Source organism: Zosterops lateralis (assembly GCF_965231275.1).
Source record: "Zosterops lateralis genome assembly, chromosome: 9".
NCBI classification, from domain to species: domain Eukaryota; kingdom Metazoa; phylum Chordata; class Aves; order Passeriformes; family Zosteropidae; genus Zosterops; species Zosterops lateralis.
The window spans coordinates 21311153-21332510 of record NC_139769.1 but is presented as its reverse complement, the minus strand read 5'-3'; the positions used below and the strand labels follow the sequence as shown (position 1 = coordinate 21332510).

The 21358-nt window shown below is 39.3% G+C and overlaps 1 protein-coding gene across 3 annotated transcripts in view; it reads right to left on the bottom strand.

Annotated features, from left to right (window-relative positions):
* Window positions 1–21358, bottom strand: part of GPSM2 (G protein signaling modulator 2) — a 26614-nt gene extending 5256 nt beyond the window's left edge. For 2 of the 3 annotated variants that reach the window (XM_083868028.1, XM_083868027.1), the window contains exons 1-11: window positions 21252–21358; window positions 11960–12275; window positions 5859–6080; window positions 4734–4869; window positions 4137–4279; window positions 3530–3653; window positions 3159–3274; window positions 1982–2137; window positions 1071–1179; window positions 528–657; window positions 154–221 (exon numbers count right to left, since the gene is read on the bottom strand). In XM_083868028.1, coding sequence (XP_083724154.1) covers window positions 154–221; window positions 528–657; window positions 1071–1179; window positions 1982–2137; window positions 3159–3274; window positions 3530–3653; window positions 4137–4279; window positions 4734–4869; window positions 5859–6080; window positions 11960–12021 — 1266 coding nt within the window. In that variant the 5' untranslated portion in view covers window positions 12022–12275; window positions 21252–21358. Of the gene's footprint in view, window positions 1–153; window positions 222–527; window positions 658–1070; window positions 1180–1981; window positions 2138–3158; window positions 3275–3529; window positions 3654–4136; window positions 4280–4733; window positions 4870–5858; window positions 6081–11959; window positions 12276–21251 lie in introns of those variants that run through there. The other variant, XM_083868029.1, reaches the window with a different exon arrangement.

Below are 21358 nucleotides of genomic sequence, written 5' to 3'. Positions count from 1 at the left end.
AAAAGTATTATTTGTTAGTATTGTTACACCTGCTGTTATGGAGCTCCTATGACCAACTAAATTAAAAAAGGGGGGCAAATGGCACATCAGCACACCCTCAGAAATGTTTCACTGCACTCTCAGCAGCAGAACAGAAAGAAGCAAATTGCCAACCTTTTCTGGTGTTAATTTCATAAGTTCCATGTTCTCCATACTGTAACGGCGTCCTCGTGGTCTGCCACCTTCAAGAGACAAATTCATCTTTTTATTATTAGAATTTATGGTATCACTTGCAAAGCTGTGGCTGTATTTCATCTAAGGTCCAAGACAGACACAGTTAGAACACATGAAGAAACTAAGCAGTAACCTGTGATTCACAGTATAAATCCTTCAGAAAAGGTGGTGCTGAAGGGGTCCAGTACTGTAAGAACCTTTTTTAGCTGCTAGGGAGAAAACCAAGCAAACTTACCATGGTCAGTAAAGAACTCAAACAAGAGATTCTTTTTCAACTTCTCTGTTGGGAAAGTACTACAGAAAGAGGCACATACCATTCAAACTGTTTTCCACTGCGTGGCTTTCTGCCATCATGGAGTTGTTAGTGCTGTAGCTCAATCCAAGAACCATTTGAAGATCTGAGAGATTAAGTCTGGCAGTGAGTTCTCCACTTCTGTCTCCTACCTACAAGCAAATAAACAGTTGTATTACCTTAACAATACTCACATGTGTGAGTGTAAAGCAATCCTTGTCCCCTAGACTTCTGAGAGAAAAAGGCTGAGAAAGTTTTTCTGGTTGAAGACTGAGAACATCTTTTTAAAGAAGTCACAACTAACAGGTAACATAACAAAGCCTAAAATAATCTCTGCTAGGCCACTAACTTGGAGTCTGTAATGATATTGTGAGTGGTGACGCTAGAACTAAAGAGCTGACTGCAGTGAGAGGGTGGCTGAAATAAGATGGAATCAGCTGTCTCTAAAACCATTCAAAATGCATTCCATCACTCAAAAATCAGATGCATGAACACACCTCCATAAAACCTGTGTGAGTGAGAGGAAAAATCAGCAACCAACATAGTGGGAGTATGAAAACCATACCTCTCTTGAAATCTCCAGGTGCCTTCCTGCGAAATGGATGGCTTGGTCATGATTGCCCAGAGCAGTGTAAGCATTCCCTAAACTCCAGCACGCTCTTCCTTCCCCAATTCTGAAAACAAGACACATTTGCAATTACACCTCTACCTGCTGAACACCAGAGGTCAGGTTTTCACAGCACTGCCAAAGTAATTTGCTGGGCCAAAAAAATAAAGGCAATCATCTGACACCATTCTACACCAACACATTAAATATTGTATTTAAAGGTGTGTGATCTGGTTATAAACAAATATGAACAAATTTGATCACAATTTTTAAGCTCACAGCAAACAAGTTAGTCAGTTTTGTAAGCGTGGAACATTGTTTAACCTAACTCTGCTTTTCCTCAGTTTGCCTTATTAGTCCTCTGTATTCTTACTAACTTAAGAAGAGGTACATTTAAATGTACATTAAATGTTGCAAAAAATTATGGTTGCACCTGACACTATAAGAAAGGCCTCAGAAAACAGGATTGTAATATAAACATTACTTGCTGCTGCATTATTCTCCTTCCCCCGTCCCTTCCTTTATTATTAACTTGTAGACAAGTAGAAGGCAGATGCTTGTGAAGGTAGGGTGAATTATTATAGTGAACTCAGGAAAGACAGATCTGCTTTTCTTTTCCTTAATTTACACAGATCTGCTGCCAGGAGATGATGTAGACACAGTCATTCATCAATTTGTCTTTCATCTCAGTCTCATTAGCTGAAATGCCAATGTGAGTAATTTCTGTTTTCCATATGAAAACCAAAGCCCAGCATTGAGGGAATTCACATTAATGCAGCTGTCACACGGGGAACAATGGCAGCAGAGCTGAAGGTAACAGGATTTGCTCTGAGTGTCACACATACATTAAACAATCTCTTAGGTCTTACTTGTCATGTAGTTCCTGAGCAATCACCAGGTGTTTGAGATGATAATCAATGGCTTTCTCATAGTCCTGGAGCAGAGTGTAGGTGTTCCCCAGGCTGTAGCAGGCCTGTGCTTCCACAGCTCTGTCCTTCAGCTGCCGGGCCAGCTGCAGCGTCCTCCTGCAAGAGAGGGACACTCACCTCAGAAACCCCACAAACCCCAGAAACCACTGCAAGGAAAAGCTTTCAGAAGTGCCCATGCACAACTGAAAATTAGTTATACAACTTAAACAAATTAGGGCAGCAGGCTGGCAAATTATCAGCTAATAAATTACTATCTTGTAAACTCTTAAAATCTCGCACTTGTAAAGTCTTCCACTCCCTCCACTGCAACCTACTTCCACCTACTTTATTAGAGAGCAGACTGATTCCTCAAACAGCATCTTTTATTTTACTGCTTCATTAATAATTTGTAGGAATTTCCCTGACAGGTTGCACTGTTTAGTATCAGTGTTACAATACTTATTTTCCCATCAGCATGGACAAGACAGGCCTATACTCACCAAGCCAGCCCAGCCCTGCTGAGCAAGAATTTGAGTGCTCAGAGGGATCTGCTCAGTACTGAGGCCTTTCTCCCTAGGAACAGGTGTGCTCTGAAATCCCAGTCAGATGCTAATAACACCTATACTGCATCTTTGCAAAGCTTTTACTTTCCCAGGTACAGCAGCAACTGCTTAGTGGTGCAGAGATCAAGACAAGTCTGGCTTGAAAATACAGGCTGGAGATGTAAATTGATGTTGCTGTGCAGCAGCTCTCTCAGCTGGTGCACACAGCTGAGGCAGCCACACATCTCAGGGTAGGAAAGCCACTCACATCATTGCAGAACTCACCAAGAGCTGAGATAGTAATGCCTGTTTCTAGAATAATAGGAATAAATGCCTAGCAGTGGAAGGATGTCTGTCTATAGTACTGCAAAAAATCTATTTAAAGTACCATCAGAGTTAAAGAAATAAAAGCATTAACACTGCCCCTCCTTTAAAAGAACCAGAATAGTTAAACAACATAGGAAAAATTTCTTTGCTAAACAAATGGAAATTTTTCCAAAGTACATATTGAAGAGATGGCTGTGAGGTACAGTACCAGACACAACAGAAGTAGATTGTACAAGAGGTATAAATGGTGTTCATCAACAGTCACTCACCTGTAGTATTCAGCAGCAGTTTCAAATTCCCCCAGGAATATGTAGGCATTTCCAAGGTTGCTGTATGCTCTTCTTTCTGCTGATCTATCACCAAATTCTTTTGCAATTAGGAGACGCTTAAAAATGTGAAATAACTGCATTAGTTACTCCACTTTATACTTTGTAACATACATTTGTATGCAGAAATGCATGAAAAAATTGCATTCTTTAGGTCGTCAATGCTTGATAAAAACAGCCAAACTTGAAGTTTGTGCAATTAAGATTTAAAACTTGCATTGAAAAGCTTGTAACAAGATCCAACACATCACATGTACTAAAGGTCAGGATATTCTGCTAGAACAGAATTCATTACTAGCACACCGTTGCTGTACCTGTTCATGGGCTAAAACTGCACTCCTGAAGTTGCCCAGAAGATAGTGTGTGTTCCCCAGATTTCCAAAGGCACGTCCTTGTGCTGCTCTGTCACCCAGCTCTGTTACTATTGACAGGTTTTCCCTGTTTTGGGGGAAAGTGAGAAGGAGAATAGTGACTTTTAAAAGGTTTGGTATTTTTCTCAGTCATTTAAATAATAATTTTAAATATTCTTATATAAAGCAAAAGGCAGAGATATTCTACTTTGGCCTATGTTAATGGCCTTTAAATAACCATGAATCTGAGTAGGAAATATTTCCTGTGAGATACCAAACTCCACTGCATTCTTACTCAAGCCAGTGTGTTCCCCTCTAGTTACACACACAGGTATAACAAGGTCCTGTTGTCTCAGCCTGGTTTGAAGAGTTCTGCTGGTTTCTAACTAAGGGTTGTCAGGTACAGTACAAAGTGAGGGCATAATAAAAACCAGTGCACTGCCCTGTTGAGAAGAGCAAACTGACAGGTTTGAAGCATTCCAGTTAGCTCATGGTACTGCAAATCTCCCACATTCTAATGAACTACATGATCATATCCTCCCAGCCCCCAACATTTAAAGCTACTACTTACTCATAATACTTTGCAGCTTTTTGTAAAGCATTTTTCACATCATCTGGAAGTTCCCCTGGATCATGAGTCCCAGCATTAGCTACATTTTTCCCTTTAGAGTGATAGACATTTCCCAGATTATACAGTGCTCTTGCTTCCCCAACCTGAACCAGAAGTAAAAGAAGGCATTAAAATTTCACACTTCAAAGTCTTCTGTTGCAACAGCTATTTGTACAATCCACAGATGGGAAAAAAATTCCTTAACTACTTGTCAATACACATTCTGCCCATTCTGAACATGTTATCACCTACCCAGTCATATCCCCTCAATCCAATTGTTTTGCATACTACTTCTTTTTGAAAAGCAAGATACATTCTTGAGGTCAATTACCACTAAAAATTAAAAACAAAACTGCCACGAAATAGGGTAGTATTTAACCTGGACCTATAGTCTTCCAGGTATAAACAACTGGATTCCAACTAATAGATTCTTACTGCCTAGAAGAAATATTTGAATATTCACAATTTCCCTCTGAAAGGTGCACACTCCTTACCAGTACCACAGCGTTGAGGAATGTGTGTTAGCACTTTACATCCACATTCCTGCACAATTCTTACCTTATCATTAAGTTCTCTGGAAATATCCAGGTGTCTCTGACAGCAAACGATAGCTTCTTCAAAATTCCCGAGCACCTTTAAGGTGTTGCCCAGATTCCCACTAGCTTTAGCTTCTCCCAGTAGATCTCCAATTGTCCTGAAATTGCAGAAATGAATACCCAGAAAACAGTGCATAATTTAAACCAAGCAAATGGTCAATGTATGGTGGAGAATTACATGAAGTTATGAAAAGAGACCACAAGCAAGTAAATGTGTATGTGTTCAGTTCATTTTATATCTGAAATGCACTCAAACATTCTTCAGTCTGTGGTTACAAACATCTCATTCTGGCCAACTGCTGGTATTCATGGTATTGATCATCTGCTTAACATTTTTTTAAAAATTCACATTTCTTAGGAAGAGAATAGAGAGAAAATTCTTAAAGATGATTTAGAAAGACAGTCCTGGCATTAGAAAGAGAGGTTTAACTGCATTTGTGTTTTACTTGACCATCTCCTTTTAAGTAAAAGTCTCCTTTTACTTAACAAGACACTTAACTGTAATGTGTAAGACTTCCAGTCTCCTCTGTAGCTCAAGGCACTACTTCATTTCTAGATTCTAAAGGAGAGTAAGGCAAGAGAGTGCTACTGAACCACTCACACTGCATTACCTGGGGGATAACACAACTAAACAAATGCCCCAAGGTCACTGCACAGGAGCAGTAAGGCAGGGGGAAGAATAGATTTATGCCTAAATTGAGGTTAAGTTGAATCTATAATTGAATCTGTACAAATCAGTAAAAGATACATAAATGGAATATGAAAAGGATAGGGTTTTAGATTTCACAGTAATACATTATGAGTTTTACACAGATTTTAGAAACACAGAAAGGTAAGGAAAGGGTGGATTTAAAGCAGCCACGTAATTATGCAGAAACCTGGTGAGGCCTCAGTCAGTTCTAGGATTATGGTGCTAGACCAAGTATTAGCTGCCAGGTTAGAGGGCACCCAAGTGACCTGCCAGGCCCCCAGCCCTCTGCCACCACCACCTTCAATCATTAGCCAGGATTAATAGGAGGGTTTGGCAGGACAATGAACAGTCAGCTGTTCCCATCTACCAGGATGGGATGACATGCAGAACCATTACCTTGCAAGAGTTAAATCGTGGTGATGGTATTCCAAGGCCTTTGCATATTCATGCAGGTAGAAATAGGCGTTGCCCAGCTGGCTGTAAATGGCGCTCAGGGTGCGCAAATCCTCAGTTCCGACCTGAACAGCAGCTTCAAAGAAGGACACCCCAGCCCGGCAATCTCCTGCCTTGCACAGGCGCTCGCCCTCCAGAGCCAGCTCCAGGCACGAAGCCTCCATCCTGCATCGGCAACAAAAGGGACCAACAGTCACTCCAAATGCCACACTCTGTCCAGCACCTGAGCCCTGAACAGGGCAGGGTTTTACCCAGAGGGCCTCTGTTTGTTTAGGAGAGGGAATCAGCACCACACTACAACCAATGAGGTTTGCTTTAGAGTATTACACAAACTAAGGCTGAAATGGAAATTACAACTTCGATGGTTATGAGCAAAATAACGTTTGAACAAACAGCTACAATTACTTATTTTTTCGGTCTCAGAGAGGAACCAAACTCTGCTTTGTCCATAGGCAGCACCCAAAGGATTCAAAAACAGTTTTCACCATCTGGATAATTTCAGAAAAGTTTCCCAGAAATCAAGCTTTTACTGACAAATACTGACTCTGACAAATGCAAGCACTTCTAATTTTTAGGGTGATGCCATAGTATCCTGCAAAATGACTCACAGGAAAAAAATGAGGATATTCTGTGTATCAAAGACTGACTAATTTTCCCCAGGTTTGCTTCCTATGTAATTCGATACTCCTTGGCACTTCATTTCTTATACTAACACTGCTATGAGAATTCTCAGTGTAAGAAAAAATATCTAGACTCAATTAATGACAAAATTCAAGTTACTGATACACCATTATTCCAGAACCCACTGGAATACTTTTTATTATTATGAACAAGTAATTTTGTAATTATACAGGAAAATACTGCAGTCATGAATGAATTAGTAGAATATTACATTTTAAACATTAACAAAGAAGCTGATAGAAAACGACAGTGGCAAGAACCATTCATGTGCATTTTTGCCCCTGTGAGTTCAGGAGTACAAAATGTAACATTTCAGTAAACGTTAAGAATTTTATCCAAACATTTCCTACTTTGCAGTTCTGAGATGCGAGAGAGGCAGGGGAGAGGAAGATGAGAAAGACAACAGCCCCAGGTCTCGATCTTGAAGCAATATGGTTCTCCAGCTTTTTCAGGATACGTGCATTTTAAAAATCTTGCAAAAATGTCAGCGTTTTATTTTTTTAAAGATTTTTTTCAAAATAAAAACCCTGTAAGAGACATTCTGTAACTCTTGAAAAAGTATGTGCTAATATTGCCAAAAAGTGGACAATCAAATGCTGGCTTTTGCAGAAGTTATTTTAGTGGAAACACCAGATGACACCTGTTTTGACTTGACATAGTGACAAAGTTTTTAACATACCTGCAATATTTACATTTCTTTATTTTCTTAAACAGGAAAGAAATTTGATTATACAAACTTCTACTCAAATCTGAACAGGAAGGAAATATTTTTGAAAAATCTAATGACTTCCAAAAGGACTAGAAGAACTGGGATCACAAGTACAATACAAAACACAAAATACTGCCATACCTGCTGCTCTTCGACGTGCCACAATTTAAGCACAGCGAGATGACCGACATGTCTGACTTGTGCAACCAAAAGCAATGTCTGCTTGGGAGTTGCTAAAGATGCTGACAGCAAAAGATAACTCCAGCATGAAGTTCTTGCCAAGCCCAACTTCTCAGACTGGATATCCATAACACATGCAGTATTTTTAGGTTGGAAAGTCTTGTCAGAGAAGTTAAAGCATTCCTATTAGCTACAAGCCACCACCTGGCTCTCATGACATTGTGTATGTGTTGAATGTAAGGCAGAAGAAGGCAGAAATGATTAAGTACAATTAAGTGCAAGGCAGAAATGATTACACCATCAGCAACTGAAGGTTTAAGACTTAAAACACTTCATTGGGTAAGCTTAATCCTATCCAAAGAGGTTCTCTCCGGGCACCTCATGTTAACTGACATGTCCAATTAGAGTGACAGCTAGAAAATGTGGTGCTTCTCAGTGCAGAGATTTGGACCATTACACAGCCACACTCTTAGGATTTTTAGCTTGAATGGCTAAAAAGAGCAGAAATTTCAGCAAAATGCGTGTGTGACGTAACAGTGAAAATGCTACACTGGACTCTGCTTCCATAAGTGAATTTATTCCATTTAAAAATATCTATATTTTTAACAGTGATGCATCAGACACATAATCAGTGAAGAAAAAGCAGTTTAAAAAAGTACAAGGGCAATATCAGAGAGTGCTGCAGTATGTAGCTCCCCTGAGAGACTGCATTAATCTAATTTCACACTATACCAAAAAATGCCAAATGCCAAGGCAGCATTACCATTTCATCAGGGAATGCGAAATACAATCACTTGGCTTTGCAACCCTAGATTTAGTATAACTTATAAAAATGAAAGCTGTGGGATCTTTCATACAGATCACAACTAAGAAGCAAACGGCTTATACTCAGACTGATGAAAATCAGCTGTTACTACAGAGTTTTTAAACTCAACCAGAATTACAGGAAGTAAATGAAAATGGGAATTAATAATTGTTGGAATAAAAAAAGAATGCAAAAATTACACAACTCTGGAGGGGGTGTGTTAACAGGTTGCTAGAATCTGTGCAGCAAATTAAAGCTTTAATTCCATCTGGATCCATTCTTTCCGAGCTATCATTTCAAAATCTAAATAAGCTATACCAAAATAGAACAGAGAAAATGAAATATTTATTTTCACAGTTGTCTGTACTCAACATTAATATTTTATTCAGGTTATATAAGAGCTATGAAATCACTCAGTTATTTTAAAAGTTTCCTAGGCTTTTCCATTGAGTACCAAAACTGGATTCAGAAGAGGTTTGGTTTGTATTTGTTTTTTCCTCCCCTCTGCTACTTAAAGGACTCTAATGCAAATTAACACCTTTTTTTTTTTTTTTTTTTTTTTTTTTTTTTTTTTTTTTTTTTTTTTTTTTTTGGATTTACATAGGTGTTTTCCACCTGTCACTACTAATGTTTAAATAGCACTTTGGCAGACTAGGCAGGGCCAGGTTATCAATGTTTTAGGAAGTCATTAAATAGTTACAAGGACAATATGACATTACTTTCTCTATTCCCGGGGCTGAATTGAATTATTTACTCAACATCCAGTGGCCAAACAAGAGATACATTGAATCTGCAGAGAGGAGAAAGAACAAGCCCCATTCATTTGTGCACTTCTAACACAATTCAGTTCCTGCTGAACAGGATAACGTTCTCTCAGATATTACTTGGAAATGCTCACACAGGGCTTCATTTTGTTATGCTGTCTATAGCTGCCTGGCATCTCCTGAATAATTTCTCATTTGTAAAACTACCTCATCCTTATCTGGCCCTCAAAGCTTTTCCTCCTGCCCAGCTCCTCAGGTTTTTCTCTTTTCTTCTTCTCTATGTCCCCCCACCCCGTTCTTCTCTGACCTTTTTCACATTCTATTTTAAACTTTTATTTTTTCTAAGAATACAACCCCAAAGTAATTGCCTCCTTGTTTTTGTCTCCCTCCCTTCAGCTGTTCTCCTCTTACAATAAGAACAAGGAAAGTGGTAAGAATTAAGGCAGTGGAAGAAGGCAGTAAGACTCAGTGATTACTACAATCTCTAAACACAATTTAGTTTGACTCAGTTCAATTCCCACTAAGAGGACATTTTTCTTTAGAGGAGGAACACAGCTGTCATTAATTTGCCATGAAACATGTTGGTCCAAATAACACACGTAGAGACAAAACAACCCCCATGACATCTCTAGTTGAGATGCCCACATCAGTAATGCCCCAGTATCCTGTAATGAAGCTGACACACCATTCCTGACTCCTGCCCTCACTCTGGGCTTCCCCACGTGAGCAGGAGCTGCCAACAGCTCCCCCACAGCTCCCCTGCCTCCATCACTACACTCGATGGTGAGATTAGAAACAAACAACTCACACAAAGAAACCACACACACCTGAATTCTGTGTTCTTTTGCTCCAGTCAAGATACAAGCAATTACTTGGTTTTGGTGTATGAATTTAGCAGGCCAAAAGAACCAAGTTCTACAAATATTCATTCACCCTACAGATCATTTATTCATACAAATCAAGTAACATCAGCATTTTATTTTCAGTCACTAAACAACAACAACAACAAAAATCTCCTTCCACAAGCATAAGCATTTTTATAACTGCTAAAGTGATCCTGATCAACTACTGTGGGGAGAAAGAAACACTTGCAGTCAGAAACAGACTCATAGTAAATCCTTTCCTTAGGAGTGGGCCAACTTCTTTAAAATCAGTTCTAATGGAATGCCAGAAGGAAGGTAAGAGCAGTCACAGCCAAACAAGCCTAGGACAATACCTACAAGTAAATTTTTTAAAAACTGATAACTCCCTCCCCAGTAATTTATGACCTTTGATTTCCTGCACTAAATTTTGAACTCCAACAAAATAAAATATTTCCAAATTACAGCTATCAAAATCATCATAAAATTCCAGGTCAATACACTGAATTAATCTGTAGTTTCTCAAAGTCTTAGGAAAGTTTAATATCTTTTTAAATTAAAAGTATTTTGCCATCATGTTTTGTAAATGTGAACCAGATTATAGTTCCTGCAGAAAAGTTTAATAAGGTCAAGAATATTGTTATTGTTCATATTTTTAATTGGTCTCATTCAAACCTGTAAGACATTGTGCCCTGATTGTGCTTGCCAAATTTTTTAAAGTTCTTTTTAACTTATCAGTTTAAACCAGTCAATTGGCCATGACACATTTTTCATCCATTTACTTATAGAATAGTACCCTGAACAGCTCCTGCTTTTATTAAAGAGTGACCAAGGATGTTCTGCAAGTGTCTGGGGAGGCCTGAGAGCATCAGCAGCAGCGTGGGGAAACGTGGCAGAGGAATGCTGGGAAGTGGGACCCTTCAGGAAACAGCACAGAGTTATCACGCTTACACACTTAGGGTCAAAGCCACAGCATAAAGATTTTATAGCAAAATAAAGAGAGAAAACAGTCAATTACAGCTTATTTACTAACCTTTATTTACCTTACATGGCTCCTTACTGACCATGAAAAAGCCTCTCCAGCTGGCTGCACTGCTAACCAGGACACTGGACTTGTATGAAATGAAATTAAGGACTTCTATGGAATGGAAGAGAAGACCATTCCAAGAGCAATCTAACATTGTCAGAAGGTTGAAAGAATTCATTTTAAGCCATAGCATGTGCTGTCTTACAAATACAGGTACCCCCTTATTGCTGTTAGCTAGGAAGAAAAGGCCTCCCAAGAAAGCATGACAAGGGTAGGGGTGGGAGGAGCACACAAGAACCACATTTTTTATTTCTTTTATTTCAATCATTTCAGTCTTCCAATGTCTCTTCCTACTGAAAGAACTGCAAGATTTACCCTTCCAAACACCATGCCCTACACAATGCTCCTGTAGTTCAGCTCCACTAGAGCGAGTCTGAAATGCCAGCACATTGTCCTGTGTCTGTAAAGGGGATTCAGAAGAAAAATGATAAAAGCTCTCAGAAGGGAAATCCCATATCCTCTTCACTTGCAAGAACAGTACTTTTGAGTGAAAGGCACCAAGGCAGTTTCCATCTATCAAACAAACCTCTCTATGTAAAGCAAGGAAAATACCTCATCATTCATCAAAACAATAATGGGCCAAGTACAGAGAACTTCAGCAGACAAAACTCAGCAATTTGCTTAGGCAGACCAAGAGCTAAAAGAGGGAGTAGCTATTACCCTGCAGGCACCATACTTCATATCATTCTATCCCAAATACAAAGAAATACAAACAATATGTACTATTCTGCTACCATACAATTTCCAACACTATACAATTACATAATCATACTAATATAATCTTCTACATGGCAAAAGTGAATTATCATGGTTCAAAAATCAAGAAAAAAATGGGTGGGTTTAATTTTAAATTTCAATGACACTACTAGCAGAGATATCAAGCTATTTGTTGCAACTTGTTTAGGTTTCTATTATTACCAGCACTTATTCATTTAGAGCAAAAGGAGCAGAGTCTTACCTGTATCGCACATGAAAGGAACGATCCTCAGGCATGCTTATCAGAACATTATTCTCCGCCATTGAGTTACATTATCAGTAGAGAAAGAAATCCTGTTCTGTAGTAGGGTAAGTGCTTTATTATGGACAACTGTTGTCAGAGCACCATTCCAGTTAGTACATTAAGAACTTGGAGTAAAGATATCCTAAACTCCTGTAGAAAAACTCTTCTTTATTACTGAGGTAAGGAGGTCACTGCCAGACACATCTCACACCTTCAGAAATGTTCATGTTCTTTCTTTCATCTGTGGCCCTTTAAGCTCCATTCAGCCGCAGTTCTGCAAAGGGAACACAAGATGCTTGGCTTGAAGTCTCATCCTTAATAACTCATCAGCATTTGCAGCTGATGTAAAAGCATAACTTTGCTCCTACCAAGCAGGAAACGTCATTCAAGAACTTAAAGGCAGAGCCAAAGCCTTCTACACAGACATGGCAATTCCTGTAGGCAAGTGAGAAAGCCAAAGAGGTTTAACAAAACCCAACCCACTCTTCTCTTGGAGACTTTGAAGAATTTACCCTTGTTAGTATTTTCTGGCCTCATGAAGTTCCAGGCAAAAACCTTTAAGGATGAAAACTACAGAATGAAAGGCATAATATGGAACAGATGACAAAGTGCTTTACATCTAAGCACTACCACTGAAACCCTGAGCACCAGCTGAAAGCCCACAGCGGTCAGAACGGGTGGGCACAATCCCATCTGGAGATCATCCATTCTGGAGATTGTCTCACCTGGAATACTGTAAGCACAGCAGGTTTAAGCTCTATATTCGCTTTTCTTCTCCCTGCCCCAAAAGAAAAGGGAGGAGTATGGGAGTTTGGAGGGCAAGGGGTGTTAACACTGGCTTCCTATTCAAAAACTCTGCAGCACTGCAATGTGAGCTCTAAACTCTGCTTCAAAGGGATTGCAGAAGCCAGCATGTAAATATTGGACATGTTTAGGCTGGCTGGGAAAAATTAACAGAAAAGAAACCCTATAATCAAAAGTTCACCCACTTTTAAACATATTTTTAGTAGAGACAGTGACATATTTATGCCTCAGTACTAATATTACCTTTCTTTGCAAGTAAACAAGAGTTGTGTAATTCACAAATGCATATTTCATCAAGAGACTTCATAGGTGTCAAAAAGACAGGAACAGAGCTCAGATTCAGAGCTATCATCAGAAGAACATGTAAAGCTGTATATTTAATTGTCGATATAACCCATGCCTTTTCCTTTCATTAGTTTTATCAAGTCGCAGCTGTGAAGATTCATGTTTCCCATCCTACTCTACCTTGACAGCAGCCCTCAAACAGACTATCCACATTCTTCCAATTAAACAAGTATTTTGCCCTTCCATACTCATCACTAGAATTATTTGGCATCAACAAATGGGTGTGGGTGTATTTTTGTAATTATGAAGTGTGACACCCAGAGGTTACAATAGCACTGCAACCCACTCACTGGGCAGGCTGAGTTCCAGGGATTCACCCTGTGGAAGTCTGTTCCAGCCTCAGCCCAGGTAACTCATACAGGCCAATGGCCCTAAGCCACCCAGTCTACAGCAACCCTCCAGCACTCCTGCTGCTCAGCAAATCCAAGGGATTTGGAAGTTCTCTTCCACAGAGGGACACACCACAAAGTAAAAAGTCTGTACACTGGCAACCTCCACAGATCATGAAATGATGACTGTGGTAATTTGTTTGTATATTTGTACTGTAATGGTAATTAACTGAATAATTTTTAAAGCTTTTTTTAAAAATATAAAGCCAACTTTAATTTTAAAAAAACTCAGTTATACTTAAAAGTACATCAGAACATCTGTGTTTATTTAAATATCAGTTCTTTTTAACAGCACATTTTACACCAGGTGTTTATAGCTTCTGAGCTATACAATTGTCCTCATCATCTGACTGATGCCACCATATCCCAAGAGCTGGAACAATTACTCCTGTTTTCTTCCCTCCTTACTGGCCATACAGCACATTCCTAGTCTTAGGAGGGTGATACAGGCACACCCACATTGGCCAACACATCATCATCACAGACCCGACCAAAATTACCGGGTCTGCACCTCATGCCCGGCTTCTTCACGCGTAGTCATTAGGATGTCAATTACGCCTTCAGCCCTGCCAGGCTGTAATCAGTAACCAAACCTAAATCACGTTAATTAGAGTGGGGAATGCCAAATGCAGGGGCTGGAAGTGGAACGCTTGCAGGGACAGCATCTCTCAGGTGTAAACTGGCCTTGGAAGGACTGGGGTACAACAAACTAAGCCTTGCTCTTCCAACTGCTGCACCATAACTGCTGAGAGCATCTCTGAAACCAAGCCTTGCCCGAGCTGGTACCAGCCTGGAATTGGCTCAGGGGACACAGGGCTCCAGCAGAAAAGCCTAAGGAGTTAACACATCTCAGGAGAAGTTCTACACTCTCAGCATAACTAATAGTGAAACAAGCTTTCTCCTAAACTTGCATTTTTAATTTAAATTTTATGTAGCTTGAAAAAGTCACTTGGGGCTTACTACAAAAAAACCCAAACTGTATTAATGCAATCAAGCTGCCTTAAATTCTCCCCACACGTCAAAGAAATACAAAATCTCTATCCATGTTAAAGAGCTGCCTTTCAGGAAAGCATAAATAGAAAACTCAAGTTATATACACAACCTTAAAATGTACATTTTTACTAAACACAGAATATCCTAGGGGTTTCTGCAATTTCGAAGTAGCAGCAAAAACCCCACAGAGAAAAGACTGGGCCTCCTTCAGAAGAGGAAAACTAAACTGGTGCTACTAATTACACAGTTGTATGACACCGAAACAGAAACGAACATCAGCCTCAGCACCCCCAAATCAAATAGAGCAAGGCAGAGGTTGGGCAATTGAATGTGGCAGCCACTTCATAGCCCACAACAGACAAAACATGCACTGTATCAGCTCTTTATTAGAAGAAATGGTGAGCTGTACTTAGTGGTTACCCACCCTGGCTATAAACAGCTACAGGATTTTAAATTAAACCGTCAATAAAAAGGTAAATTTGCCTCAATTCAAACTTCTTTCAAAAAAAATGTACTCATTGCTGTCAGTCACTTTTCATTTTTTTTCCTATCAAATCACAGATTTATATAGAAGCTATATAAATATAAATGGAGTTTGCATGATGAAAGTACATCTCAACCTTCCATTAACAACCCTGAACTGAATCAGTGATACAAATGCTAAGACTGGAATAAGGCTCACTCTCTCTCAAGAAAAATGACAGAAGAAACCAAGGCGCCTCCATCTTTAATTCTAATCAGTATGTTTCAAATTCCTAACAGTGATAAAACAATAGTTGCTATTTCTTTCCCCAAAGCCTGTATGCAAGCTTGTATTTCTTGTTATCACAGTTTCCAGACAGGTGTTTCACCTTTTAAGGCATTTTCCATTTCAGCACTGATTCGATTACATACTATAAATTTTATCTCAATGGTAGACAATGAGTTTAATCAGTTTGCAAGTCTTAGTTACACTGAATGTCTACAATAGATTTTTTCATTTAAACTTTTGACAGAAAACCATATTTCTGCACACGTGAAAAGCCATCAGCAAGCAACTGAAAGCCAATGCTGTGATTTACTTGCAGTACACAGGACTAATCATCACAACAGAGTTGGAGAAGATGGTTTTATTCTCCTTCATCACCTCAAAACGGTACATTTTAAGCAGCTTCATTTGCTCCTTTCCTCAACCCACACCTTCTTTTTTGGAATTCATCAGATGATGCACAGTATTGCTTTGCTGATGCAGTCACACGGCCGAACAGCTGACAGAGCCTGACCGGTCATTGGGGGCTGGTGGAATATCCAACAGTTCCCTTCCTTCTGCCTTTCCCTAAAGGAGATGATTAAGTCAGGCCTTCTCTCCCCATCTGCTATTCCTCACAAATCTGTGGGAAAGGAGCATCTGCCAAATGAACTCATCACCCACAGAGATTCAAAAGCTACCAGAGGAAAGTACAGATAGAGGCAGACCTACTGCACAAATTGCATTTCCTGAGAAAAACTAACCACAGAGACTTCTTGTTTTAGGAACAAGACAAATTTCCCAATGGTGAACTGAGTTTGAATTTCCTTTCAGAAAGATGCTATGGAAGTGGTAGGAGGAAAATTTAAAAAAAGAAAAACCGGAAAGACACTTGAACTGGATTATCTAAAAACAAACCAGAGCTTTGCATATCCTGTGAATAAACAACCAGACTAGGAACAATGAAAATACACCAATAGTCCAATTACTGAAATACGGAGATCAGCTTGGCTTCAGACCTTCAAAATATAAAAGAGCATATAAATACAAATAGCACAAGGAACACCCAGAATTAAAGCAGTCTCTATTTTAGTCTTCAATGCTGTTCAAGGATATTTTTTAAATTTACCTGAATTAATGAATAAGCCTAAAATAAGCCACCAAAAAACCCTTAAAATTTCACATCAAGTGTAATATTGTATTTACATAGTGAACAGCATCATAATTAGTATTTCTGCAGTAACACATATTCCCCTGTGAATGAGCCTTTAAGTAAATGTGTGCAATGCTGGGGAAAAGCTAATTTTTCCAAACCCTGAGCACAGTACAAGTGACTAGTCAAGAGAGTGGATCATGCAAATACAAGAAACAACTGTATGTACTAAGACCACTGTGGTTATTCTTGGCAGCTTCATTTTAAACAACTCTCTGCACCACTTTTGACAGCTGTTCAACAGCTGATTAGCTGAGTGCACATAGAAACCATCTTCACTGATGAGGTGAATCTGAGGTTTTATTCAGGATCACGATGATGTGGAGCAATACCTGTTTTGAAGTACTGCCTTTGTCTCCTGATGTATTTCTCTGTTGAGCAGAAAACCCCAGAGTCAACCACAGGGATTCTTTTATAGGACTGGCTTAGCAGCATGCAAGCCACTTTGCAGCTCACATCACACATCAATGGACAGAAGAGGAAAGCTGAAGTTCATAAACAGCTCCTGAGCTGCTCCTCCCAGATGAGAGTGACAGAGTTCCTGCTGCAGAGCCTGTAGCACTACAGAGCCTGGCAAAGACCTCACCTAAACATCCCATGCCATCAGGCTCATCAGACCAGCTACAGATAAATTAAACCACTATCTCATCTCCTTGGTTCAGATGCTTCCTCCTCCACCCCCCTATATTTACCATGCTGACTTATAAATATGGGCCCACACAAATCTAAAACACATTGCTGAATATTGCAGACAGCCCTGAAATGGCTGGAAGGGCTGGGTATTGCACTGCCTTTGGCCCAGAGGTGATGTTGACTTGTAATCCTACCAACCCATTGCTCCACAAGCCTGGGATTTCACTTATAATGTTCTAATAGAAAATGGAATATGAGGGTTCCTCTCCTTTGCCCAAACGATGTGCACAGAGATATCTTTTATATAGAAAACCATCATTTCCTTGCTAGAAAGAGAATCACCAGATTGTAACTGAGAGCATAGGGCTAGACAGGCATTTTGTAACCAGAACTGACAGATGCAGAGCTAACTGCCTTTTGTGAATCAAACAAAAAGAATTACTAGAGTGAGGGAGGGAAACTTGACTCCATTATCTCTGAAATTGTTCCATCTCCCTTTTTAGCCACTTAATGCCCAAGACTTAATGACCAGTTACCAGCAGTCTTTCCAGATGGTCAACAGAAGCACAAAAGGTTATAAAAGACCAGAAAAAATACCAATAATAGAAGTTAGGATACTCATGACAACTCTCCTCAAAAAATTAAAATAATTGCTAAATGAGTAGTTACACAAATACTATCATTGTATGTCACAAACTCCTGAGTAATCTGATTCTTTTCTTCATTTCTGTCCCAAATGTCTTTCTAGTACTGTACATAAACCCAAATCAAGAAAAGGGTTTCTGTCCAATTATTTTAATTTATTCGTCAATCTACTCTAATTTAGTTATCAATACGACTACAGGAAGAAAAAACCCCAGTAACAAAGGAGCACAAGTATCCCCAGAACAGTCCCAAAGAGTCCCAACTAGGTACACAAAATAGTTTTATTGAAAATATTAATAACTATATGAAACACTGGTTGCCTAAACCCAACAGACCCTGCTCGTGGTAGGTTCTAAACACAGGTAAGAGAAGGTTCATCTCCTTCATTTCACAGGTTAACTCCCCTTGGTTGCCCCTGCCCTCCCACCTCTGGCACAGCTGGCATGCCCTGGCTCACACAGCACTCTGTTAAAGGCAAACACAAGCCCGGGAGCATTTCCACCTGCCCTCTGGCATTTCCTGCATGTACTTTCCACCTAATCTGTAGATTAGGAGGAGGATTTTTCTCTGTTTGTAGAGGACCTAGCTGAATGGAGTGTTTTGGGCTTTAAGTAACGCTAAAGGTCGGCAACATGCCACGCCTTTCGAACTCTGTATATCCTGTTTATTCCTATTATTTTCCTGCTCATCATTTTCCCCTTCTTTTTCTAAGAGAACCAGTATTTAACTGGAAAGCAGCTTGCTACCTAAGGTACACAATTACTGTCCAGTGTGCAGGTTAAAGGACCCAGTGTAGCTAACGCACGTAACCATGAGTATTTTTATTACACAGACACTCCTGCAGAGAGTTAATGTAAGCCATCTAATTAAATCCTTAATTAGGGGAATCCCACTCTATGATAAAATAAGAAATGAGAACATGAAGTGCCAGCAAACTATAACAAATATCCCCATCATAAAACTAATCAGGCAACTGAAAACTAACTCTACATGCAGCAAGATTAAGATACAAGAACAGTGCAGAATAATATCACATTCAAAATAGGTCAGAATTTTTTCACATGTTTGATACATCAAGGTATTCAGATTCCTTATCCTTTTTTCTTTTCTTTATTTTTATCAGAACTAGATCCAAGTTTATTTGCAAATTGTCATTCATAGACTGAAAACAAACTGCTGCCTTCTTTCCAACGTCTCCCACAACTGGGGATGAGATTTGCATTCAAGCACTTCAAATGCACAAATGCCACAACAGACCACAACGACAGTTGACAACAAAGCAGTAAGTTCTGATCCTTTTATTCACAGCCTAAGTTGAAATCATTCCCAATAAAACACTAACAGTTTTGTTCCCAAGTTCTGAAGGTAAATTTGAACCCTGCTCCTCTGGGACAATCTCATCATGCAAATGAACATATACGAGGCCTCTCCCTGGCAACGAGACACTCAACTACCTTCAGTTTGGGAACTGGAGCATGTTATCCACTGTGAAAGGACCCCACATAGGAAAGGTTCAGCACAAAAGGCTGGCTATTTGCACTTCAGCTGATAGAGCAAGTTGATCACAAAACTCACCAATAAAATGTTCCACCTAGCTTAGCTCCTTCTCACACTGTAAAATCTCTTAAAAAGAGATCTTGGTACGTAAAAGAAAGAAGATAAACATTGTACAAGCACCTTACAAAGAAATGGAAGAAATGGAATCTTACCTTAAGATTCTATAAATTAATTTTTTTAAAAAATAACAATCCTTAGAGTCACTGGCAGTAAGACACAGTAGCAATTTAAGTGAAGCAATATAGAGGCTGTTTCAAAATTCCTAGCTGGCACCGTGGTGCTCATTCAGAGCCAAGGCAGACATTCAGCATAACGAATCCTTACCTCTCCAGCAAGGCTTTATCTTGCAGGGAGCAGATGCAGCTCCCACAGAACCTCTGTTACAATGCAATGATCCATGACAGGTTAACGCCAGCAGCACTGCACGGTGCATCACCTGCGCCCCTCAGTTCACAAGTACCAACAGCAGCCATTAACATCCTCTCTAAGGAGTCTGCAGCTGCAACCTGCAAAAGCTGCGGTGCAGGATGAACACTCAAGGGTGAGAAAACCACGTGTTGCTTTTCATACTGTGCTTCTATAGACAGGTACAGTGCACTTACAGCATATCACCGATGGAGATTTAAGGAAAACAGAATTTGTTGAGGTCCCAAGTTGTAAATTGCTTTGCATATTCATTCCAACACTTGGGATGCAGCTGCAAATCTATTCAGAGTGTCCTCAATGCAGTTTCCTCCATCAGTGTGGTGACTACTGGACTGCAGCCCATTTTGCCCCCACTGCCAGTCTATCCCCTCTGTACAGGCATTATTACACTGACAGACGGGTCACAGTAGCACATCCCATTCTCTACCAACGACCACTAGATAAGGTCCAGATTCCGAAGTGCAAGGAGGCTGGACCTTATCTATCCTTATCCTTATGCAAGGAACAAAATTCCTAAGAATATAACAGGAGGAAAAATAGTGCAGCAAAGAGAAATAAGGAAGAAATAAAATAGCTTTAGAGAGCCTTCTTTATAAGTCACATGTGATGTATATTCCCTGTGACCCAGCTAAATGAAACCTTTCCTTCCTATTAGTTAAAGGTTTATAATACAAAGAAGTTTTATTATATGAACAAGAACCATATTCCTCAAACACTGCCAAATTTGAGTCCCAAGAGGCAACTTAACATTAATCATCTGTTCAACACTGTATGTGTTTCAGACCATCTCTTGCCAGTCCTTCCACTTCTGGTTTTCCTGTATTTTGCATTCTTAATATTGTGGTCCTCCACTAAACCTCCACTAAATAATACCTTTTTTTTTTTTTTTTTTTTTTTTTTTTTTTTTTTTTTTTTTTTAATTATTACACATATAGTTGACTTGCTACTAAATGGCTAAAGAAAAGTTAAAGGTTTTCCTGTACCTGGTATCTCTCTTTGCTTTTATTTGCAGGAGCAATGATAACAAAAGCAGGTTGATCCCTCAGAAAGTCTTAATATGTTTGCTCACTCCTCAAACAAAACCAATTTCATTAAGATGTTAACTTTAAAAGCTACCGAGACCAGGATTACAGTTACAGATCTGGGCAGGACTAACTAAATTGTGGAAAGTGAAACTGACCCCACAAAAGCTAAAATAAACCTGAAGGACAAAAAGTACAACTACATTAGCTATTAAATTTAAAAAGTGGAAGACGAGGAGAAATTTAAAAAATATAAACTCTAAAAAAAAATTAAATCCCTTTATGTTAAGTAGTTAAAACTATGGACAAATAGCATTTCTTTTTAGAAAAAAAGGCTTTCCAAAACCTACTCTGACCTTCAAAGCATCAATTTGTGAAGTAATTCTGCAGCAAGAGTAGCAGCAATGTACAATCCTAAGTAGTTTTAAGATGCCTGAAAGAGTTACAACAGCATTTAAACAACAGCATGCTAAATAAAGCAACTGAGAAGACTCACACAGGTTTCTTCTAGTCCAGTGAAGCTGTATTAGGTTTCAGGTAAGTTTTGCCCCAGCTTTATACAGAAGTTACTGGGAGTACAAAGTCCTTCATACCAAGGAGGGA